The following is a 25,521-nucleotide window of genomic DNA, read 5'->3' as shown; positions in this document are numbered from 1 at the left end:
AAAAAACAGATAAATTGGACTTCATCAAAATTAAAAATTTCTGTGCATCAAACGGCAAAATCAACAGAGTGAAAGAGCAACCAAGCAAGGGGAAAATATTTTCGAATCCTATATCTGATAAGGGGTTAATATCCAGAATGTATAAAGAACTCTTACAACTCAACAACAAAAAGACAAACAACCTGATTAAAAATGGGCAAAGGATTTGAATAGGCGTTTCTCCAAAGAAGACAGGTAAATGGTCAATAAGCACATAAGAAGATGGTCAACATCACTAATCATTAAAGAAATGCAAATCAAAACCACAATAAGGTATTATTCATACCTTGTAGGATAGCTTCTATAAAAAAATAAACAAAATCCCAAATAGCAACTTTGGTAAGGATGATAACAAAATGAAATCCTTGCGCACTGTTGGAGGTAATTTAAAATGGTGCAGCTGCTATGGAAAATAGTATGATGGTTCCTTAAAAAACATTTTTAAAAATAGAATTACTATATGATCCAGCAATTCCACCTCTTGGTATATACCCCAAAGAATTGGAAGCAGAGTCTCAAAGAGATATTTGTATACCCAGGTTCATAGCAGAATTATTCATACAGCCACAAGGTAGCTGCAACCTGAGTGTCCATCGATGGCTAAATGCATTAAAAATGTAGTATATAGTCAGCCTTCTGTATTCATAGGTTCCCCACCCTCAGATTCAATCAACAGCAGATGAAAAATATTTTAAAAAACAAATTATGTTGTTGTTGACGTGTACTATATAGTTAGGCCTATTCGTTGTTCATCTGAAATTCAATTTTACTTGGGCATCTGGTATTTTTATTTGCCAAATCTAGCACCCCTACTTGAGGCTAGTTTATTAACATCTGCTTTCTGAGCATCATATTGTACTAGGCGTTGGGGCTGGAAACTGGGAGCTGAAAGAAAACATAGTTCCAGTTCTCAGAGAGTTTCTAGTCTGGTTTCCCAGAGAAATCTGCAATCACAAAAAGGATCTCCTGGACTATTTCAATGAGTCTAATTTAAACTTCTCAGAGCACAGCCTGTTATTCCTGCTGCCCCAGGCAGTTATGACATTGACCTGTCTGAGGCAGGTCACTTGAGCCACCCATCCCCGGGGAGTCCGATTTCTTTGGTCTGAAGAGAGATCCAGATGCCTGTGGTTTTAACAAGAGCCTACGTGATTTTCCTGCTCAGGTGAGTCTATGGAATTCTGCAGGTGTGGCGCTGGAGGCCTCTGCCCCTTGGCATCAAGTCCCTTTGCCAGCTACATCCCATTGAGGCAGCTTGGGACCTCCAGTCCTGCAGAAGCCATTCGAAACCGCCGGCGCACGTTCCGCGGCGGCGATCAGCTTTCCAAGCTGTCTCCCAGTTCCTCCAGGGCGTGCCGTTTGCTTGTCGCTCTAATTCTCCAGGAAAGCAGGGGAGCTTATTTCTGCTGTACTGAGGACAGGGAGGCGCACGGGCTGAGCTCACAGGGCCAGCTCGGGAGCACCCAGGGCGGCAAAGCCCCCCTTCCTTCCACGCCACCAGGCTGCCTCCTTGTGCCTACAAAACGCAACGGGGACCACGAGGGTGGGATGTACAAGTCGCCTCGAGTTCCAGGTGACTTCCGCTCCCAACCCCCCAGGCCTGCAATTGACACGCGGGTGGGGGAGAGGCCCGCGCGCAGCTCTGCACAGGACCCGGAGCCCGGAGCCCGGAGCCCGGAGCCCGGAGCCCGGAGCCCGGAGCCCGGAGCCCGGAGCCCAGGCGCGAGCGCAGTCGGGGCCCCGCCGGCCGACGCGGGGCGCAGGCAGGGCGGCGAGGCGGGCCGCCCCCCCCGCGGTGCCCTCCCGGAGCGCGCCCGCTCGCCCCCGCGCCGCAGCGCCGCCCCCCGCCGGCCGCCCGCCGGGCCCAGGGCGCGCCGCCCGGGGGCGGGACGTGCTCCGAGCGCGCGCGCGGGGCTGCTCCGGCAACGGCCGCGCCGGGAAGAGGGCGGCCTCCGGGAGCCCCTCCGCCAACGCCGCCGCCGCCGCCGCCGGGACTCGGAAGTGCGGACACGGGTGTTGGGAACCCGGGGCGCGCGTGGCCGCCGCCGCCGCCCGGGACAGCCCGGAGGTGGGTAGCTGGCGACCGCAGCGGGCCCCGGGGACGTTTTAGGTGACTTTTTTTTTTTTTTTTGCTTCGGGGACTCGGTTGACACAAAAAAGAAATGCACCGGATACTTTCCGTTTCCTACCCCGGCTCCCGCGTGCGCGCCCGAGGGCACCGAGGAAGCGCCTGGTCCTGCGGTGGAGACAAAGGCGCCGGGACCGTGGCCGTGCGCCCGCCGGCGGGGTCCACGCGCGGCCCTGCCAGCGGCCCCTCGCCCGGGCTGCGTCCCGCGTTTTCCTCCCTGTTGCGGGGAATTGCGGACGCTGGTCCCCTGGGCAGTAAGAGAAGTGCCCCTGCCTGATGGCTGCGCCTCCAGTGACCCCCAAAGTTAGAGATGCCTTTTGCTTTCTACTCTGTGTCCCTCTCTTCTTCCAAATCCAGCCTTTAGATGGCACTGGTCTTGGTGTGGAAAGGGCCTCCTCCGCGCGATCCCGGCCACGGTGGGCGCGACGGGCCCGAGGGGGGCATTGAGTTAGGATATGTGCTGTGTTTTTGGTTCGTGGCTCTTGGGTCCGGGCAGTCAGACTAGTGGCTGGGCACCCTCGCCGGTCCGCATTGTAGGGGGAGAGACTCATTGTTTACTTTCTGTTGTGTGTCATTCGTGCATTCATTCACTCAGTCACTCAGTCACTCAGTCACTCACTCACTCATTCATTCACTCATTCACTCATTCATTCATTCATTCGCAGAGCTGGGCGTTCGCTTCTGTGTTGTAAGTGCTGTGGGAACACAGGAGCACAGAGGGCAGGCCTCACGGAGGAGGGGTTGCTTTTTATACTGGAATTTGAAGAATAAGTATGATTTTTTCCCCCTTCCCTCCCATTCTTTTTTTTTTTTTTAAATCCTCACCCGAGAATATTTTTTCCATTGATTTTTAGAGAGAGTGGAAGGGAGAGAGAGAGAGCCATGGACGTGAGAGAGACACATGGATTGGTTGCCTCCTGCACCAGGCCCGACTGGGGTCAGGGATGGAGCCAGCAACCGAAGTAGCTGACCTTGATCAGGAATCGAACCCACGACCCTTCAGTCTGCAGGCCAACACCCACTGAGCCAAACCAGCCAGGGCTCCCTTCCATTCTTTATGTTCCATCTTTCCTATACTTCGCCCCCTCCTTTCCCTGTGGCAGTCCCTAACTGTGATTACGTGTCGGGTAAGGGCAGTCTTGACCTGAAAGATTCAACTAATATTCACAGAGACAATGTACTTGTCAGATGCTTTACATTCTTTCTTTCTAAACCTCCTGGCAACTGGAAAGGATAGGTAGTGTTGTCCATTTTTACAGGAGAATAAAGAAAGGCTCAGAGGAGATGCCAAAGCCACAAACTGGTAAATGTTGGGAGTGTTCCTCTTTTTGGATTAAAGCCTGTGCTTTCCCTCCTGTTTACTTTACTCCCTCCTTGGAAAGCAGGTTATACCAACTAACAGGGTGAAGGCCAAGTCTCCGGAGAGAGCAGTCATTTTTGTGGGTGGTTAGATGTTGGTGGGAACTCTGCAGATAACATCAGGCACCAGCCAGGGTGGGCCTTACCTGTGTGTCTCCTGCTTCCAGCCAGGGCCTGGCTAACGGGAAGCACTCCTGAGGTGTTGCATTGGAATTCCCTGGCTTGGATGAAGTCCTTGATTTCTTGTAGGGGTTCTTTGTCTTTTTTGTGTGCCGTGGACCTCTTTGGAGTCTGGGGCAGCGTATTTTTAAAAGGCATTAAAAAATATTCATAGGGAAACTTGAATGACAATAAGCCAGAGTCATAAGCCAAAAGTTTTAGTTTGCACTTCCAAGAGGAGACACAAATAATTATCAGCATAACCGTGGTAAAGTAAATTGTACTTAGGCATCATATTTATCAAGTACAATTGAGATGCAGACTACCAGCTTTGTGGTGAATGGGTAGAAAGAACCCATCTAACTTGTGCTATATTCGTTGGCATGTCCAGTTGTATATAAATGCATCCTGGGTTCTGAAATAAATGGCCCTACTTGCTTCTCCATGCATAGGTCCCAATTCATTCTTCAGAGTGTATGTTTACATCTCAAATAAGACTGGTCTAACTCATTGTATAAATGAGGCCTACTTGGTAAAGTACATTTAAACGATCTTCTTGGAAAGTAATATTTTACAAGGACTCTGTGTAAAATATCATCTTTTAAATGTACCCCTCTTTTCCTGTCATATACTCTAGTCACCAAAAGAAACATTATTTAAATTGTTCTAAGTTTCCACATATACCTCAGCCAACCTATCACAATAAAGTGTAATGTAGTATTAAAAAATAGCCTGATCGGAGTGGCTCAGTTGGTTGAATGTCATCCTATGCTCTGAAAGGTTGCCAGTTCGATTCCACATCAGGGTACACGTCTGGGTTGTGGGTTCTGTCCGATCGATGTTTCTCACATTGGTGCCTTTCTCTCTCTCCCTCCTTCCCTCTTTCTAAGTATGTCCTCAGGTGAGAATTTAAAAATTATATATATTCAGAGAGTTAAAATTATATTGAAACTAAGTTTTCAAAATTGTGTGAAAAAACCAAATCTGTAATAGAGTATTTGATGTTTCTTTCTTAAGGCATTAAGTAACAAAATTCAGTACTGTTTGAAATAACTGTCATAATTTAAGAGTAGTGATGCCCACGTAAATGATATTTTGCAATATTTGCAACAGCAGCGCTGTGATATGAAAATATCTGTGACTCTTACTGGTGACAATGTCACCAAAGTTGCTCTTACTGGTGTGGTTTGTTGTCCACATTTAGAACCAAATGAAATCCTGAATTTCAGTTAGAGGTTTATGAAAATAAAAATGTATGAGAAAAACATTTTTAAGTCCATTCTCCCTATGGATACCTGGGAGGGTGTCCTAAGTTACACACCCCGCCTAGCGGTTGTTTTTCTTCTGAGTTCTCGCTGGCCACCCGAGGTCATTACTAATAGCTGTTTCCTTCTCTAGTTAGTGCTCAGGTTCACAGTTGTTTCTGGTGATAAAAACTGTTTAGAGGGAGTTGCTGGATTGTTTATGTTCTCTGCCTGCTCTACTCCTTCAGTGGAACATGTTCGTGTGACAGTGGAGGAGTGTCATATAGTGCATGACAGCCTGTTTGTTTTTTGTTTTTTTTTTTGAGAGAACCTAAATGGTGTACGGTAGTCCCAGTGTATGGAAGAAAAAAGAGTTATCACTACATTTCCCACAGACATTTAAAAAAATAAGATCTTAGGTTGTTATTCTGAACAATTTTATGGTAATACATTTGGGAATTTATGTAAAATAGACAAGCTTTTTGAATAAAATGCCTCACCTAAGACATAAGAACTAGAATATTTGAATAATTCTCTGTCTATTCAAGAAATTAAATTATAGTTAAAATCCTTTCCATAGCAAAATTTCCAGGCCCCGATGGCTTCACTTGTGAAATATTACAAACATTAAAAAAAAGAGAGAGATAGAAGGGAACATTCCCTGGCTGCTGTTAGAAGGCCGGCATAACCTTGTTTCCAAAGCTTGATAAGGACATCACACTCTCACAAAAATATGCAAAAGTCTTAAAATGATGTATTGGTAAATGAAATCTAACAATGTATAAAAAGGATATTAAACCATGACCAAGTTGGACTTATTCCAGGAATGCAAATTAACATTAGAAAAACCAATAAATGTACTTTAACCACATACACAGAATAAAGGAGAAAAGTTATTTGCTAAAATTCAGCATCCATTCATGATAAAAATTCCTTGCAAGCTAAAACATTGAGAGAATTGAAAGATATAAAATAATGGAGGGTATGTCATTGCTCCACAAATAAATCTATAGATTCAGTACAGTCCCAATCAAAATCCCAGCAGATTTTTTTTTTTTTTTTTCAAAAAGAAGCATTGATGAGCCAATTTGAAAATTTATTTGGAAATTCTAGACAATCTAAGAAAAAGACCAAAGATGAATGAGTTAAGCTACTAGATCAATATATAGTATGTAAGGATGGTATTGGCACCAAGCTACACAGACAATGGGACTGAGTAGAGAATCCATAAGCAGGCTCACACATATGATAGGTGACACTGCAGTGCAGAGGAGAAAGGACAGCCTTTTCAGTAAACGGTGCTGGGCCAATTGGATGTCCATATGGACAAAAATGAATCTTGACCCACCTCATTCCATGTACAGAAATTAATCTAGATACACCATACAGCGAAATGTGAGCGCTAGCTCAAGAAAGCTTCTGGAAGAACGCGAAGTGAAGTATCTTTATGACCCAGGGACAAAGGTTTATTGAATGGGCCACAAAAAGCACTAATTATAAAGGGAAATATTGGTAAGAACCTGTGCTCATCTAAAGATCCCATAAAGAGAGTGAGAAGGCGTGCTACAGAATGGGATACATGGATCCAATAAAGAACTCATACCCAGAATGTGGAAAGAACGTCTACATTATCAAAAAGATGGACAGTCAAATAGAAACATGGCAGGTCACTTCAGAAAAGAGCATCTCCACATTCCCAAGAAATGTGAAAAGGTGGCTAACCTCATTAGTCATCAGGGAAAGGCTAATTAAAACTACAATGAGATACCAGTATATGCTCAGCAGAGAGGCTAAAATGAAAGAGGCTGTCGACGCTCAGTGCTGGTTAGGATGTGACAGACTGGAGCGCTCATTGCTCATGGGCATGGAAATCAGTATAACTGTTTTGGGAATTGTGCTGTCACTTACTGAAGCTGTACATACACATCTATGACCCAGCTCCTCCATTCTCAGGTAAACGCCCAACAGGAAGGCCTCCGGGAGTCATGTAAAACTATGCAGAACAGTGTTATTCATAGTGGCCCCAAGGTGGAGCAGCCCATGTGTTCATCAGTAGTAGGGTGGATAGAAGCCTAAATAAATTGTTTACACAATGCAACACTCTACAGTAACAGACTACTGCCTCACACCCAACGTGGATGAACTTCACAAACCCAGAGCTAAGCAAAAAGACACAACGGAGGAAGTTCTATGTGATTCCACTTACGTGAAGTTCAAAAATGGGCAAAAGTAAATAAACCAGGGGGATAAATGTCCGGCGAGTGGTCAGGACTTAAAGGAAAGGACAGAAGGGGCTTCAGGCATTTAATTTTTAATCTGAGCGGTGATTACTGGAGTGAGTCCGCTTTTTGAAAACCTTACACTTTTTTCTTTAAAGTATATTTTAATACAAACTTTACTTAAAATATTGTCAACTATTTGGTTCATTCAGATGCTCCTAATCTGGGGAGTCTAAGGTGATGGGCATAATTCTTGGTGATGCAAGAGGTTTAAAACAGGCTGAGAATTTTCAGGGGAAAGAATACAGTATCACATCCGTGGCTCTTCTGAGTGAGGGATTTGTAAAACCGACTCCTTATCGCCGATCTTCAGCAGCACACATCTGGCTTAAGGGCGGTTCATATAAAAAGACTTAGAGTTATGTTTGATGTTAAGATTAATATCAGTGTGAGGGAGAAGCCAAAAAAAAAAAAGCTAAGGTGAGAACTGAATACAACGTTTTGTTTTCAGATTTAATTTTCTTGCAATTGAACTTTATAACAATTGGATTAAAATAGTCTGATGTTTTATATAGATCCTTTCAGTTAAGGAGTTTCCTCACATGAGGCAGGGACGGTGCATTAGTTCCCTGTTGCTTCCTAACAAATGACCACAGACTTAGTGGCTTAAGCCGGCACAAACGTATTTACAGCTCTGGAGGTCAGAGTCCAAGTGGGTGTGCAGGGTGCATTCCTTCTGGAGGCGGGGGGTGGGGGTGAGAGGTCTGTTCTGTCGATGCTTTCCGATGCCTTCTGCATTCCTTCGTTCCTGGAAGCCCATCACTCTAACCTCTGCTCCCATCATGACCTCTTCTCTGTCTCCGACCCTTCTTCCTCCCTCTGAAGGATCCTTGTGACTACATTGGGCCCACGTGGATAATCAGGGATAATGTCTCTATCTCAAGATCTTTAACTTCATCCCATCTGCAAAGTCCCCTTGCCGTGTATGGTCATCTATTTACAGGTTCCGGGGATTAGCCCATGGACATTTCTGGGGAGTCATATTTGGGGGAAGCTCACAGATAAAATTTTTATACTTTATCTCCACAAAGAGCAGTTCTTGATTTTCAGTAAGAGCTCATTAATATTTGTTGAAGAAATGAGCATAAGATTTTATTATTGGAAGTATAGTTTCTGAAAAAAGAGAAGTGAGATCTTACCTTCCTCTCACTCTGCCACATCTGGAGTTCTGGGTTCAGCTCTAGGTACCTGTATGGTAAAGGGACAGCTGACGGAATGGTAAAGGGCCTGGGAACCAAGTCATTGAAAAAATGGTTGAAGGCATTGTGGATGTTTGTCCTGGAAGAGGGCTTGGGATGGAGTGGGTGGCACTAATTATCTTTAAATATTTGAGGGAGTATTATTAAGCCTTTTTAGAGTAATATCGATAATATTTAAAACAATAAGAATACACATTTCATAGCTTACTATGCCCAACACACTATATTTTGTAAACTCATTAGTTCTCACAGCAACCCTCTGAGAGTTGCTATTTTCCCTGCGTTACAGATGAGGAAATTGTGGCACAGAGAGGTTATGCAACTTGACCTAGGGCACACAGCTAGGAAGTAGCAAATCTGGGATTCAAACTTTGGCAGTCTGACTCCAGTGTCATCCTCCAAACCATCACATTATCCTGCCTCATGCCTTTAGTTCCAGAAGGTGCAATAGGACTAGTGGCAGAAGGTTTTTTAGAAACAGAGGGCCAGACTTGGACTTAGTTTAAGGAAAAAAACCAGGGCAAGAATCAGAACTGCTTAGAAGCATAGTTTCCCTTCCTTTTGAAGTTCCTGGAAATCGCCCAGCAGGTTATTGTCAATGGAATTCCCAGATCCGTTGGAGATTAGACGAGATGACAATAAGGTCCCTACTGATTTTGAAACTCTGATTTGGGAGCACAATTATTTTTTCATTTTCTCTCTCTCCCTCCCTCCCTCTCTGCTCCCCTTTTGACATTTTATATAATAAAGGCCCATTGTGAAATGTAGTTTTTCCACTAACTTTCCAGATTTGATTTATCAGGAACTCTGACGTTCTGGTGTGGTAGGCCATGTCCCCGCCCCCCTTTTAAGGGGCCACTGCTGCTCCTCCCCTAAAGAGACGGAATCTCTTCTCTCCTCCCTCTTGAATCTGGCCTGGCCTTTTGATTTGCTTTGACCAGCAGAATGTCCTGTGAATTCTGAAGCCTGTACCTCAGCGACCTTGCACCTCTTGCTTTTGTTCTTTTGAAACCCTGAAGCCACCGTGCTGTGAAGGCGCTAGACTCCTGGAGGATGAGTGTCCACATGGAGGAGTGACGCAGGTGGCACCAAATGCCAGACGTGTGGGCGAGGTCATCTTGCTGCCCCTCCCCCCTCCCGTCCCCTTTGAGCCATGGTGTGACTTAGTCATAAGTGATGCCAGGTGAGATCAGCAGAAGTGCCTAGATTGCCATCCCACAGAATAAAGAGGAAGGACAGGCCTATGTTTTAGCCACTGTGTTGGGATGGCTTCCTATGCAGTGACATGTAATATGACATTTCGGTGCATATATTGAAGCAGCAGTATGCTAAAATATTCTGTAATTCCACTTTTTGCCCAGTTCAGCAGACCTCCTCCGATCTGTCCAATCATTCTTCTGGGTTTGGAGAAGTGTTGCCCCTTAGTATTATGTGAGTAGAAGAATGAGACTCTTTCTAAGACTCTTTAATAGGGTTTGGAGAAAACCGAGATGTTAGAAGACATGATGTGTCTAGATTTGGGTTTTCTGGCAAAAGTCATGTAATTCACATTCTGTAGAATAGGTTTCAGTTTCATTAAATTGGACCCTGGAAAAGAGCAAAAGTCTCAGCAGTTTTTTTGAATGTGCTAGAAGATTGCCCTGCCATTTCATTTTCTCCAAAACCGCCGTCATTTCAGTGGGCATGAGCTCCTTTGCTTTTATTGCTTCGTGGTTTCCAGAATGCTCATTTGTTCCTAAATTTAGAACTATTTCAGTTTTACTCAGCCCTTATCTCTATGTAACTGCTGACTTTCCCCTCTTATATCTGAGCTCAGTTGGTTTGGTTTAATTGATCTTGAGTAAATCTTTTAAGGAATGTACGAGTTAGGCATTTCATGTGTATTTTTATTACATCTAGTTAATTTTCAGTTTTTCTTTGCTTCTTAAGGGGGTATCTAAATTATACATAACAAATTCTTTTGCATTTATGTAGCTTATATTACCTTCTAACTTTCCTGATGGATTGATTTCATCATAGATGTTGGGAAAAAATGAACCTGATGCCCTCTGTAAGAAGAGGGAGGTGGCTGAGGGAAGGCTCTGGAGTTACACTTGGTGGGTATGAACCTCAGCTCAGATGCTTACTAGCTGTGTGATTTGGGGCAGGTTTCTTGACCTTTCTGGGCCTGGGTTTTTTCTTGTGTTAAATGAGGATACCAGAATGACTAACCTCAAAGAATTGTCATGAAGATTAAATGAGGTGATGCTTGTGAAGTGCTTTCTTGGCATAGGTAATCTGTAAATAGTACTTATTACAGTAGAGGCTGGAGATGATTTGTGCTTTGCTTTTGCTCAGGCTTTTGAAGCTATTTTTAATTCATGGAGCAATTTGTACTCCCTTCTTGCTAGATCACATGCCCTGTGCTAGGTGCTGGTGACTCAGAGACCATGGTCCCTGCTTCCTAAAGGTCCACTCCATGGGGACAGATAGGTGTGTCAGGCAGTGAGGACAGAACTGTCTGGTGTACACTATGATGGGAGGCAGATGGGGCTGCAGGAGCTCAGATGGAAAGAACGGCCCACCTGGACTGCTGGGTGCGTGTAAGGTAACTGGCAGGAGGTCGTATCTGTATCACCCTGAATAGTGACGGGTCCCTGGGAGAACTATTAAAGTGACTGGTGGTAATGTTCTGTGTTCTAGTGTCATGTCCATGGCTTAATGTTTTTATTTCTGTTTCTCTGTCTAGAAACTCTCAACTTGGGCATCAGGACCTTTTGCCACAAGAAGCAATGCTACCCCGATGGGAACTGTCTTTTTACGTGCTTGCTTCACTAGGCTTCCACTTCTATTCTTTCTATGAAGTTTACAAAACCTCCAGAGGTAAGTCCCCACTTTTCTGAACTTGTATCCAGAAATGAAGGTAGGAGGGAGTGCTCAGAGGTGGAAGATTCAGGAAGATGGTCTCATGCTCTTGGGATGAGTTGGGCCCCACTTTGCTTTCCCCTTTTCTTGGACAGTTTGACTCAATGGCCTGAGTCAGTGGCGTTTTCCACCCTAATCCTGAATCTCTTAGGTGATCCTGTGGCTAGTCTTTTGTAATAGGAGGGTTTGATTCAATGGCTATTGAAGGCCATGAGGAGATTTCCATTCATAATTCGCAGTAACCTCTGACATTTCTCTCTCACCATCACTCCTTGCAGACATCTGTAGGCACCTCATGGTGTTGGAGGCCCAGACCCCTTTCCTCTTCTTGCTCCTCTGTCTTTAGTACTCTTGTGTGTATTTTGAAGAGGAGACATCACCAAGTCTACATTCCAGCCCACTGGAAGAAGGTTGGGAACCCTCCTTTCCTTTAAGGGCAGCTTGACTAGGTACCCTTATGACTTCTCACATCCAGTTGGCCAGAACTGAGTTTTGTGGCCACAACCGGGAGGCTGGGAAATACTGTCTTTAGTTTGGTGGCCATATGCTACTTAAGGAAGAACAGGAGTCAGCCAGATGAGAAGGGCAGAGGATCTGTGGACAGAGATGAGTTTGCAGGCAAGTGGATAAGTGTGTGCAGTGCCACTGGGTGTGAGAAAACATAGCATGATCTGGTTACTACAAACCACTCACTAGGACTGGAGTATAGAGTGCAAAGGGAGAGTGGCAAGAATTGAGCTTAGATAAAAAAGTAGGGATAGAGCGTGAAAGATCTTATATATTCAGCTGAGGAGCTAAGGCTTTCTCTTAAGGCAGGGGAATCTGTAGTTGTGGTCACTTAAAATGGCAAACGTAGGGTTTGGAAAGCACAGCTGAGAGTGCTTGGCCCTCAGCCCCCACCTCCTTATGCATTGCCAGGATTAACTTTTCTCCCACTCTACATATGTCTCTCTCAAAGCCATGGGTGTGGGTGCCGAGACTGATCATCTAAAGTAGATGAGGAGTGTTGTTGGGTCAAGGCATCATTCCCCGTCTGGAGCCTCTGAGCTCCCAGGGCCCATGTGGAAAGAGCTAACCTACTCTGTGTCTAAGCATTTTATGTAATCTACTCTATATCTAGGCATTTTATGTCTCCTTCAATCTTTAGAACAGCCCATTGAGATGGTATATTATTTAGAAGACAGGCTAGGCTGCAGAAACAACCTCCAAAAGAACTGTGGTCCAGGGCTGGTAATGAATAAAGATGCTATAAACATCTATGTGCGGTATCCTGTGTGGACTTAAGTTTTCAGTTCTTTTGAGTAAGTACCGAGGAGCAATGGTTGAGTTGTATGGTGACAGTATTTTTAATTTTATAAGAAACTGCCAAACTGTCTTCCGAAGTGGCTGTGTCATTTTGCATTCCCACCAGCAATGAATGAGTTCCTGTTGCTCCACATCCTTGTCAGCACTTGGTGTTGTCAGTGTTCTGTATTTTGGCCATTCTAATAGGTGTGTAATGGTACCTGATTATTTTAATTTGCATTTCCTGGTGACATATGGTGTGGAACATCTTTTCATAGGCTCATTTCCCATTAATATATCTTCTTTGGTCAGGTGTTTGTCAAGTTTTTGGCCAGTTTGTAATTGGGTTGTTCATTTTGTTATCCTTGAATTTTAATAGTTTTTTGTTGTTGCATGTTTTGGATAACAGCCCTTTATCAGATAAGTCTTTTGCATATATTTTCTTCAGGCTGTGGCTTGTCTTCTCATTCTCTTGACAGTGTCATTTATAAAACAGAAATTTTAATTTTAATAAGTCCAGCTTATCAATTTTTCCTTTCATGGATTGTGCCTTTGGTGCTGTATCTAAGAAGTCGTGATAGCCAAGGTTATCTAGAGTCTTTTCTATGTTATCTTCTAGGAGTTCTATAGTGTTGCATTTTATATTAAGATCTATGATACTCATTTTTGAGTTAATTTTTGTGAAGGGTATATAGACCATGTCTGGATTCATTTTTTGGTATGTGAATGAACAGCCATGGAATGGTGTTCCAGCACCATTCGTTGAAAAGATTGTCTTTCTCCATTGTATTACCTTTGCTCCTTTGTCAAAGGTTAGTTGATTATATTTATGTGGGTCTATTTCTGGGATTTCTGTTCTGTTTCATGGATCTGTTTGTCAATTCTTTCACCAATACCACATGCTTTTGAGTATTGAGGCTTTATATTAAGTCTCAAAGTTGAGTGGTATTAGTTTGCTGACTTTGTTCTTCTCCTTCAATATTGTGTTGGCTAGTGTGGATCTTTTGCCTCTTCATATAAACTTTAAAATCAATTTGTCAATATCCATAAGATAGCTTGCAGGGATTTTGATTGAAATTGCACTGAATCTGTAGATCAAGTTTGGAATAACTGACATCTTAACAGTAGTTCTTCTTTGATTTCTTTTATCAGAGTTTTCTAGTTTTCCTCATATAACTTGTACATATTTGCTAGATTTATACTTAAGTATTTCATTTTGGGGACAGCTAATATAAATGATACTGTGTTTTTAATTTCAAATTCCACTCGTTCATTGCTGATGCATAAGAAAACAATTGACTTTTGTATATTAATTTTGTATCATACAGCCTTGCTCTAATTTGTTATTCCAGAGATTTTTGGGGGGTCAGTTATTTGGATTTCCTTCATAATAGTCATGTTATCTGCATACAAAGACAGTTTTATTTCTTCCTTTCCATTCTGTGTATGATTTATTTTGTTTTCTTGTCTTATTGCATTAGTCAGTACTTGCAGCATGATATTGAAAAAGCGTGGTGAGAGGGACATGCTATCCTTTTTCCTTAGCGAGAAAGCTTCTAATTTCTCATTATTAAGTATAATGTTAGCTGTAGATTTTTGTAGATGTTCTGTATCTAGTTGAAGAAGTTTCCCTCTATTTCTAATTTGCTGAGAGTTTTAATCATAAATGAGTGTTGGATTTTGTCAACTGGTTTTTGTGCATATATTGATATGATCATATAATTTCTCTTTCTTAACCTATTGATGTGATTGATTTCACTGATTGATTTTTGTGTTTGGTGAGACTTTGTTTTTAATAAACCTGGACTTGACTTAGCTGGGCTGTTCTTTTGTTTCATGTGTTGTTACCTGGGGCTGTCATATGGTGACTCCACTAGGCTGAGATATCCACGACAGTTCACTCACATGGCTGGCTGTCAGCCAAAAGTTCAGCTGGGGCCTGTCAACTGGAGTGCTGTGGTTCTTTCTAAGTAACTCTCCACATGGCTTACATTTCTCATAACAGGACAGCTGAGTTCCAAGAGGGAGTGTTGCAAGTACACAAAACTAGGGGCTTCAGATCTCTTAAAGCCCAACCTGGGAAGTTGTGTGGGTCCCGTCTGCCTCATTTATTGGTTAAAGTAAATCACAGGGCCAGTCAGATTTAAGGGAAGGAAAGACTATACCTCTTTATGGCTGGAGTAGAGCGTATGTACAGGGGATTGGTAGTGGCTATCTTTGGAGTCTCTCTACCACAGTTGGTGTTATACTTTACCCAGAGGAGGATACCGAGGCTGAAAATATAACTTGTCCAAGTTCACACATCAAATAAATAATAGAACTGGGTTTAAACTCTAGTTCCAATATTTCATTCTATTCTGCCACTCTTGTATTTATGGATAATTTAATTTCCTAAAGTACCTTGCTTTAAAGGTGAAGCCCTTTTGTCTATTCTACTATTAAACTTTAAAATTTGCCCAGCCATTGTTGCTGAGTGGTTGAGCATCAACCCATGAACCAAGAGATCTGGGTTCGATTCCCGGTCAGGGCACATACGTGAGTTGCAGGCTCAGTCCCCAGTAGGGAGCGTGCAGAAGGCAGCTGATCAATGACTCTCATCATTGATGTTTCTATCTCTCTCTTCTCTCTTTGAAATCAATAAAAAATATATTTTAAAAAAACGTTAAAACTTATCCCACTGGAATTAAATTTTTCCTTTCTGAGTCACAGTAGCTACAGGGATGGGGTGGGAGGAGATCCTTCTGTGGCTAGTACAACATTTTTCTGGTCCTCAACTGATTCAGAGGCTCTCATGCTGTTTGACTTATTACTCTTCTCTCCAGAGCCTAAAGCTTCTTTATCTTTTATGCTTTTTCTTTTAATGTCCGTGCCAAAGTGTTTGGCCACATCCCAAGAAATGTCTTATTTCTAATGCTTTTGCCAGTTCAGCTCATGGAAGCCGGTCTCCCTGCCTGGCCAAAGTGTATGTGTAGCTGGTAATGTTGAATTCTGGTTCCATGTCTTACTTTCTAATTCAGGAAAAAGTGCTATTTTCTCGCATTACAGATGTAGGTCACTGGGAAATTACTCTTCTGTCAACTTTTTGGGGACATTTGTATCTGGAGCAAATACAGGGCCTAGAACATACTAGAGGCTCAAAACTTATTTGTTAAGTGAACTGCTGCTGGTGGGCGTCTGCATAGCTGCATTCTCAGGGCGTGGAGCTTGTTCACTGCTCCCTCCCATCAGCAATGGCATGGTGGTCGTCGGGCCCTTAGGGACAGCACACTGAAGTTAAGAGCCTTAGTCAAATGGAACCTCTTGGTAAATCCACAGCAGGGACTGAACAGAACAGCCCTTGTTCCTCCCAACTCTACCAAGCACAGAGCATCTCAAAGGCACATGGAAATACTTGGGGCAGCGGTGCTGCTGTGCCTGCTGGCCTCTCCTTGTGTGCCCTGCTTGCAGTATTGTGGCTGGTCCAGACCTACTGCTTTAAGCTTGTGCTTTATGATTTAGCAGAGGTAGAAACACTTCTCTTTCTCCCTGCTTACACTTAACCTGAGGAGAGGTATGGTATGCCATGCGGTGACCCGGAAAGAATTAATGCCTCTGCCTACAGGAGGGCCTTGTATTCTTGTGTTTCCATCCATTTAGTGCAGTTCTTGGAATGAAAGCAGTTGAGTTCTCATCAGTGAAAACCCGGAGAAGCATCTGCAAGGGGAAGCCTTAGACTGCTGTTTCTATTTACTGTCTATTGGCTTATACTGAGATTTTCTATTTTTTGCAGGCCCACCAGTAACTCTGGAAGGAGGGGGTGCAGTTCAGGGTGGGGAGACAAAGGCTGCTGGTCCTGGCCTTGAGTAGGTGACCTTGGCCTTGGAACCAGGTGAGCTGGCTGACTGTGGGCTGGGCCACCTGGGGCCCTTCAGTTTACTGTCCTTTGTGGAAGGGCCCAGTGCACAGCCCCTGCGGGAGTCCAGGGCTGGACAGACTGTCTTGATGGCCAGATTAAGAGGAGGTGCTGGGGCACAGCTGAGGCTCTGAGCGAGGGTGTGCTGGTATAACTTCATGCTATGTCTGACCCTGTTTCTCTTGTTGCCTGTGACCAGGGTCATAGGAGACAGCAGTGTTATTTACAGTAGCCTTCCTCCTGGGTTTCCAAGTCTCGCACCCCACCCTTCCTTTCGGGCTCTCCCTGGCAGTTTCCTCCTATGTCCACATGGTGCTCAGGGGAGGGGAGTGTCGGCTTTCAGGGAGTCGGCTTTCTCAATGCTTTCAATAAACTCTCACAATGACCTGGGCCAGGGCCCGGGCTGCAGGGCACTGGGAGGCAGCCCTAGTGTTAGACTTCGGAGCTCCTCACTCCCTGCTCCCCCAGCCAGTGCTCCACGTTCCATCAAATACAGGGACCGTGCACAGGGCTATGGCTTCCTCTTTGCTTAGTTTCCATCTCAGTCGGGGGCATCTTCCTGCCCCGGGCGCCCTCAGGGCTCTCATGCTAATGGCACTCCTGGCCGGCTGCCTCGACAGACCCAGAATCCCTCAGGTGAGTCGCAGAAGAGCAGCCCTATTAGGGAGGCTTGAGACCATTTCTGTCCTTTATTGCCTGGCATCCTGTTTACATATATAGTTTCCTTTTACTTGGGGGATTTCTAAATCGCTTTTTCATTCCCCGAGTGGCAGTTGGGAGACAGGAGGAGGGAAGCAGCCCCCACATCTCAAGAACCAGCCCCTTATCCCTCCCCTATGTGGTATTTTATAGGAATATTTGAGAGTTGCTCACCATTCCATTTTCTCTTCTTTAGAAGCCTCTTTTTCTGCTCCCTTTCTCTACTCTCATTTACTACCACAGTCTTCTGTACCCACAGGCTTTCTAGAAAACTAAAGAACCAGTTGGAGCTGATTAGAAGTTTTCAAATGCATAGAAGCAGCAGGACGCTTAAGCCCCGGTTGGGTTGCTACTCCCGGGCGGAGACTTGTATCACAGGAGGCCATCTGAGTGTGTAACGTCCTCTCTCACCGATCACTGCCCCCCAATTACCCTACCCCACCCCAGAACTGATTTCCCATGAAAATGTTGCGGGCGAAAGGGGTAGGTTAGTTAGAGCTTTTAAGTAAATGGTTTACCACCAGAGCCCATTGGCAGCGATTAAAATGCAAATTCTCTCACTCAGTAGGTAGAATGGGGTTTTGATGGATCCTTTTGTTGGGGGGTAGTTGGAGAGAGAATCAACAGTTGATTCAGTAACGAAGGCTCAACTGCAGAACCTGTTTCATTTCTACGCTCTCAGGCACTTCTGTGCAGCACTGAGTTTTGGGAAAATGGAACCAGGGCGCCTACAGTGAGGCCTCTGTGGTGGGGAGAAAATATCTCAGGCAGAGAGGGCTCCCCTGTCTCCGCAGCATCCTCTTGCTTAAGTGTAATATGTGAGTTACAATGAAAACTGGTCTTCCAAAGAGCGAGAGCATGAAATCCCTACTTAGAAGGTATAATCAGGGAACTTCTGAGGGCCTGGGCTCTTTGGGGAAGGAGCTCCTGCTGCAAGTCTCACCTTCTGTTCTCCTGTGTCAACCGAATTCCGTAGCAATGCATTTTTTGGCCAACTCAAGACATTGATTTCCTAAAGGGTTGTGAATGGATTTATATTGCAATTTAACATGTACGTTGTATAGCATTTGTTTGTGTCGAGAAATCAGACAAGGGTGATTTGTAAAAATTCTCCAAAACCCGAGGGGGAATTTTGGTCTAGAGCTATACTGTCCACTGCTGTAGTCATTAGACATGTGGCTAATGAGAACTTGAAATGTGGCCACTTCAAGTTGAGATGTGCTGTTAGGATAACATGCTCATTGGACTTTGAAGAATTAATTAGTAAGAAAAAGGAATGTAAAGTAACATTCCTTTACATCCACAATTGTTTAATATGGATTCCATGTTGAAATAATGTTTTGGATATATTGAGATCAATAAAATATACTAAAATTAATTTCATTTTTCAAAAACTTTAAAAAAATGTGACTACTGGAAACTTTAAAATTATAAATGTGTGGGAGATAGTCTTTCAGCTGGACAGCGCCTCCTGCTGGACAGGATTGCGTCATAATTCCCCTGTCTGCACAGAATTTCTTTTTCCCACTAGAGGGAGGTGTGCTCCAGCTTGGGGAAGTCTGGCCTTAGCATGTGAACTTCACTGCTTATGAATGTACTCTTTTTAAAAAGGAGGAAGAAAGAACTCAAGTTTCTGCCTTGTTTCAGTTCTTTATAATTCTGTGACGTCTGGAGGTTGCTCTGTGTATGAAAGTGAAGCCAAAACCGCAAAGTCAAGAAGCGGAAAGGTTTTCCACCCAGTTTGCATTAATGAATCCAGAGGTTCCTGTTACTTCTTTGTTGGATCGTAGTAGCTTGCTGATTGCTTGCAAGCTGTTCCCTAGGCTTGAGGCTGTGCACGTGCACACACACACACACACACACACACACGCACACGATGTGGCGTGTGTGCAGCTGTAACAGAAAGGACCAGGGGCCTGCTGCAACCACACACACCTCCACACACCTCCTGGGTCACGTGGAATGCAATGTGAGTGTGTGGCAGAGCTGTGCCATGCGGCCCCCTGGCACAGTGCTCAGGACCCCTCCCTTTTCTGTCGCTCCTGGGGCAGTGTTGCCTTTGGCTTGAGGTTGGGCTGCTGTTTGCATCTAGTGTGTGTGAATCTGCCCCTTGGTTCTACTCTAGATCAGCATCATTTGATGATTGAGTTTTAGTAACCCATTCTTTCTGGTTTTCCTTTGATCTTTCCGGGTAGCTCCTTTTGGTCTTCTGTGGTTTTTGTACTTCTGTTGGTCCAATAGCAGTGGTTTTTCCTTGTTCTGAGCACTTTTATGTACACTCTGTGCCTTTTTGGGTGATGTCAACATTTCTGGAGGCTTCATCACTACCCTTATACTGAGGACTCCTGAGTATCTTCAACTTAGGGCACTCTTGAACACCATGCATACCCACCTATATATCACAGCTTCCTCCTATATATCACATGCACACCCCAAACTCACCCTCCATAGCTTCCTTATTTCTGTATCATTGGCACCATCAGCACTATTGGAATTTTTTTATTTTTCACTTGTCTCTCTTACCTAGTTAGTGCTCAGTAAGCCCCAGGAGGGCAAGAGACATGCCAATCTTGTTCTGTAGCGTTCCTAGTATCTCACACCATGCCTGGTTATTGTACACCCTCAAAAAGTATTTGAATGATAAAGGGACATTTGTAATATTTAAAAAAAAAGTATTTGAAGAGTTTTACTATATCTTGTTTTAAACCAATTGTGTTGTTTGCCTTATAAACATACTTATTACTATGATATGATTCCATTTTATAATCTTGTTAGCATCATATCCTATCTTGAGGCTATGATCAGCATCACTGTGTGGAATGGCCTGTTTAAAAATAGTTTTGCCCTGGCTGGTGTGGCTCAGTTGGTTGGAGTGTTGTCTCATGCACTGAAGGGTCATGTGCTCTACTCCTGGTCAGGGCATATACGCAGGTTGTGGGTTTGATTCCCAGCTGGGGTGCATGTGGGAGACAACTGAGCAACGTTTCTTTCTCACATAGATCTCTCTCTCCCTCTCTCTCTAAAATCAATAAAAACGTATCCTTGGGTGCCGATTGAAAAATATATATATAAAATTTTTTTTATTACCTATATAAGTGGGGCATTTGCACTAATCCCTCCTGTGGGCCCCTGTGCTGGAAGCTCTCTCTCCTTGGTGAGCCTTGTTACAAGCGGGAGGGCCGGTTCCAGCAGCCCCACAGTGTATTTTCAGGAACTTAGCTCACAGAAAATTGGAGAGGAAGAGCAAGGAGTGTGACATGTTTCCATGCCCGGAGCTCAGTCCCCAGGCGGCTTTTCCAGGACATATTCCAGTTTCTTTTAGCGCCTCTGCTATTAAACCACCCAGTTTATTTAGACCTGTGACTAATGGATACTGTTTTTCTTGTCAGAACATGAAGAACAATTGGACCAAGAATTTGACCTGGCGATTGGCACTTTGTTTGGAGGATTAAAGAAGGTACGAAGTGGATAAATGATAAACCTGTTTTCAAACCTAGTTTCAGTGTTCCTCATCGCTTTGCGCTGGCGTTGACCCAGGTACAGCAGTCATCAGCAGTGGGTAGCAGTGTCCTTCCTGCTGCACCAGGTGTGAACGCTGTGTTGAGTAAGGCATTCCCCACGGTCTTCATCCTACGGTCCCCTGTTCTCTTCTCGAGATACCAGAAATCTGATTATCTAACCTGATCAGGTGACACAAATTTCACTCTCGTAAAGTTCAGGAACTTTCTTCCTGACCTTGCCATATCTATTAGAATTAAATGTGGCCCCTGACATCCCTAAACCGACTGTTGCCAACTATAAGAAACTTTTCCTCCCTGCCCCCAGGTGCCCTGCTGTCCACACTGCTGCAGGGCATCCTGGGAACCCACTCTCCCTCTCCCCCCCTGGTTCTTCGGTAGCCTACCACATCTCAGATTCCACTATGACATGAAGCTTCCCAGATTTCCTCATCTCTGAAGTGGGCACAATACCACCTACCTCGCAAGTCCTACTACTAAGGGCTTATTTAAATAACAGTAATAATTAAAAAAACCACTCACACGTGATTCAGTGAATGAAAATTCAATCTACATGCAAAGCTTCGTGGAAATACCTGGTGGGTAGAGGAACAAAAGCCAGGAACCCTTCCTAGTCTGATGACAGTCCTCCAACATTTGATGATGTTAGAGTTTGGAGAATGGTAGCCCAAGTCAGGAATGCCTTTGAGCCTGGGTAAGTCCCTGTTACAGAGAAATCAGAAGCAACTGCAGGGAAGGGTGAGATCACGGGCCCCTGGGGGATGAGAAGGGTGGGTGCTCTCTGTGTGGGGACCTGCCTGAACCCCCTTCCAGCATGACAGTAGCTGCTAGGACACAGGTGCCTAGTAGTTATCGATCCTAATCTTACACCCCAGTTCCAGGAGAGCAAGCGTCAGGCCAAATCTTGTCATCTACGGAGACATCTGTCAGACCAACAGAAAGCAGTTCAGAATAACCTGCTCTATGCCCTCTGCGGGGTGCACCCACACCATGGGGTTGCCAGGATTACCTGGTTTTACTAAAACTACCCCAAAACGGTTTTAAACATCTTTCTTTGGTGACTTTAAGGCTAGCCCTGCCAAAGCAAGGCCTCAAAAAATTGAGTATAAACTCAGAATTGTTCCTCTCCACGGAAATCTTTAGTAAAAGGCGAAAGATTTATGCGATCTGAAGAGAAACCAGAGTATGCCTTGCCCCTGGCAAAGTCCCTTCTCCAGTAACTGCAACTCCTGAAGCACTGATGGTGGCTCTTTAGCCCTGAGAGGTGCCTCCTGCCTTAAGTTTTCACAAGAAATTCTGGAAGTAAGTTTCTTGTACTTTGTACTTAGGAATGTCAAGTTAAAAAAAAAAGTCTTTTAAGCTTGAAAGGATTGTACTGTGTACAGGGTATTATGGGTATGCAAATGAGCCTGAGTCACCACCTTTGAGGTTCTATAAATACCTAGTCTTCCCCTAGTTCCCCTAGAGCCACCCTTAGGGGGCAGAGCAGAGGTCAGGCTGACTGGGCTCTAAATCCAACTCTGGTTTTACCCCTTCTGGGCACTGGGACTCTGGGCAGGGCTCCTCTCCCTCCCTGTTCCCTAACCACCAGCACAATTCAGATGCAGAACCACAGGGAGTTCCCTCTCCTCGCTTCTTTCTGGTCATCCCCACCCTCCCCTCCTGAACCCAGACCTGTGGAAGCCACTGTTTTGTTTTCCATCTCTTAATTTTGTTAGTTTGAGAATTGTTATAGAAATGGGGTCACAGGGCGTGTAAACTGGGGAGGCCGGCCCCGCCCCCAGCGTAATGCCCTCGAGAGCCATCCAAGTTCATTCCTTTTCATTGGGTAGCTGACCCTTGCTGTGGATGGGCCTCGATTTACCATTCGACCACCCACGAAAGGACATTTTGGTGGTTTCCAACTTTTGGCTATCATGAATAAACCTCCTGTGAATATCTGTGTGCAGGTTTTTGTGCGGACATAAGTTTCTAATTTCTCCGGGAGAAATGCCCAGGAGTCTGTTGGATTGCATAAGTATGTGTTTATTTCCATAAAAAATTGCCAAACCGTTTTCCAGAGTGGCTCTACCATTTCGCATTCCCACCAGCGACTCTGAGATACTCAGTTTTCCTATATACCGGCTGGCGTCTGGTGTTATCACCATTTTTAATTTTAGCTGTTCTGATCGGTGTGCAGTGATATCTCATCACGGTTCTAATTTGCATCTCCCTGATAGTTAATGATGTAAACATCTTTTCATGTGCTTTTTTGTTATCTGTGTATCCTCTTTGGTGAAACTCCATTCATGCCTTTTGCTCACTTTCTACTTGGATTGTTGGTGTGTGGGGTTTTTTGTTTGTTTGTTTGGCTTAGTTTGGTTTTTTACTGTTGAGGTTAGAGAGTTTTTAAAATTAGTGTAGGTACTACTTCTTTATCAAATAGGTGGTTTGCAAATATTAGCTTGACTTTTCGTCTTCTTAGGAAGGTGTTTCACAGAAGTCTAATTATTGATCCCCCGCCTTTATAGATTGTGCTTTTGCTGTCACATCTAAGAACTCTTGGCCTAGTTGTATACCCAACGATTTTCTCCTATTCTTTTCCCCAAAAGTTTCAGTTTTGCATTTTACAGTTAAGCTTATGATCTATTTTGAGTTAATTTTTGTGTTAACTTAGGTAGAGGTTTCTTTATTTTATATTTTTTTTGCTTTTTGGATGGCCACTTGCTACAGCACCTTCTGTTGAAAAGACTGTTCCTCTTCCATTGAACTGTTCTTGCTCCTTTGTCAAAAATCAGTTGACCAGACACGTGTGGTTCTGTGTTTGGGTCCTCGTTGCTTTCTTTTGATTGATGTTTGTAGAGTCAATCTTTTTCCGTCCTTTTGCTCTCAGCCTACCTACATTGTTGTATTTGAAGTGAATTTCTTGCAGACAGCATGGAGCTCCCAGGATCATTTCTTAAAAATCTGTTCTGCCAATCTGTCTTTTTTTTAATATATATATATGTGTCTTTATTGATTTCACAGAGAAGAAGGGAGAGGGAGAGAGAGAGAGAGAAACATCAGTGATGAGAGAGTCATTGATCGGCTGCCTGCTGCATGCCCCCAGCTGGGGATCAAACCCTCAACCCGAGCATGTGCCCTGACCGGGAATCAAACTAAGATCTCCTGGACCCTAGCACCCAGCAGGGCGCCAATCTGTCTTTTAATTGGTATCTTTAAGTTGATTTGGGTTCATTCGGCTTCTTGAATCTGTAGGTTTATGCCTTTTGCCAAATTTGCAAAATTGTTAGCCGTTATTTCTTTGAATATTTTTTTCAGCCCCACATTTTTTTTCTCCTTGCCTTCTAGGATTTCACAAATGGCATGGGTGTTAGAGCTTTTGTAATTATACCACAGGTTTCTGAGGTTCTGTTTATGTTTTCAGCCTATTTTTTTGTTATTCAGATTGTGTGGTTCCATTGACCTATCTTTAGGTTCAATGCTTCTTTCCTGTGTCATTTACCTCTGCTATTAAGCTGATCCAGTGACTTATTTTATTTTCATTGTCATTCCTCAAGTACCGGGGTCCCTAACTTATTGACCAGCCTTATTAACTGTGGTTAGTGTTTTTCCAGTTTGAGGCTGTGGGGAAAATAATACAGTTTTTTGTGCCTAGAATTAAGCATTTCTTTTTAAAAAGGTGATTCATTCTTTGTTAGCTCTAGGAAGAAAGGGAGGAATATGGAGGAGGGAAGGCAGGGAGACAGAATCTATATACTTGCTTGACCAAGTACATGCATAAGCCTGGCATAATCTGGAGCGACTTCTAGGAAGTAAGTAGGTAGTGGTGTAGCCAGAGAAGTTACTGAGTTTAGGTTGGCAGTCAGGTTGAAGAGATTCAAAGAGCTTACCCACATCAATTAGGTTCTCTTGATTTAACTAAGTCCTCGAGAGGTTTTCTCTTTCCTTCTTCTACAAAACACCTCCCTGCCCCTATTATACCCTGGATTGGTTTTCCTGGTTTAGATCATGAGGGCCATTTAAGAGACTGGGGTGGTACCTGGTAGAGCAGTGCAGTAGTGCTAGCCCTGCTGGTGGCACTCCCACCCCGTGAGCATCTTCTTCACCTGTACAGGATGGTGAAGACATTTAAGCAGAGACTTTGTTATTTACAGAAAAAGTTTGGTTAATGAAAACATTTTGTCTTTGAGGAAACATTGGCTGGGGAAAAGAGTGTTTGTCTCTGAAAACTGCAAGCAGTAAAATAATTTATCTCAAATTATTTTAGAAATAGCAAAGTATCTGTTAAAAGAAAACTCTTGCAATAATTGGTAAATGAATCATTAGGCTGAGTTCATCCAGAGAGCAGCACTGCTTCTGTGCATAATTCCTATAAATACATCCCCTTTTTTCCTCTCCCCTTTGGAGATTTATAGGCCATTAAAGTGAGCTGGCTGCCTTTGGACGTGCAGGGAAACATTTCTGGGTTCAAGTATCTTACAAAGGTTTTCTCAGAACCTTATAAAGGTTCACAGATTATTTTTGTTCAGTGTGATTGGGAATTAGGTGTGATCTCAAAGTAAATAATATGTACATAATGCTATTTAGGAAATAACACAAAAATGTCTAGCGTTTCTATTTCATCTTTTGAAAAATTCAAAGATACAAGGGTAAGGAAAACAGTAAATATATTCAGCTCTCCATTTATATATATGAACAGTAAATATATATTCAAAAATATATATATTTTCTCTATCTGAGGAGAAAAGAGGTATGCTAGTGAAAAATACTGGTAGGAAGGTAGATCATTTCTCATCTGGTTTCGAAATACATAAACATTCACTGGTGAGTATGTT

At 43.8% G+C, this 25,521-nt stretch overlaps 1 protein-coding gene and 1 non-coding gene across 9 annotated transcripts in view; one reads left to right on the top strand and one right to left on the bottom strand.

Annotated features, from left to right (window-relative positions):
- Positions 1-2,014: 2,014 nt before the first annotated feature.
- Positions 2,015-25,521, top strand: part of HHAT (hedgehog acyltransferase) — a 176,742-nt gene continuing 153,235 nt past the window's right edge. For 6 of the 8 annotated variants that reach the window (XM_087827883.1, XM_087827881.1, XM_087827882.1 and 3 more), the window contains exons 1-3: positions 2,015-2,107; positions 11,136-11,269; positions 20,576-20,643. In XM_087827883.1, coding sequence (XP_087684009.1) covers positions 11,179-11,269; positions 20,576-20,643 — 159 coding nt within the window. In that variant the 5' untranslated portion in view covers positions 2,015-2,107; positions 11,136-11,178. Of the gene's footprint in view, positions 2,150-10,479; positions 10,504-11,135; positions 11,270-20,575; positions 20,644-25,521 lie in introns of those variants that run through there. The other 2 variants (XM_087827878.1, XM_087827879.1) reach the window with 2 other exon arrangements.
- LOC148090929 (U5 spliceosomal RNA) lies at positions 21,776-21,891 on the bottom strand. Its single transcript, XR_015716180.1, has one exon. It is a non-coding gene; the product is annotated as a U5 spliceosomal RNA (small nuclear RNA).

This window comes from Miniopterus natalensis, chromosome 19, assembly GCF_054644295.1.
Source record: "Miniopterus natalensis isolate mMinNat1 chromosome 19, mMinNat1.hap1, whole genome shotgun sequence".
Classification (NCBI taxonomy): Eukaryota; Metazoa; Chordata; class Mammalia; order Chiroptera; family Miniopteridae; genus Miniopterus; species Miniopterus natalensis.
The sequence above is the reverse complement of the archived record's forward strand: the minus strand, read 5'-3'. Positions and strand labels throughout refer to the sequence as shown.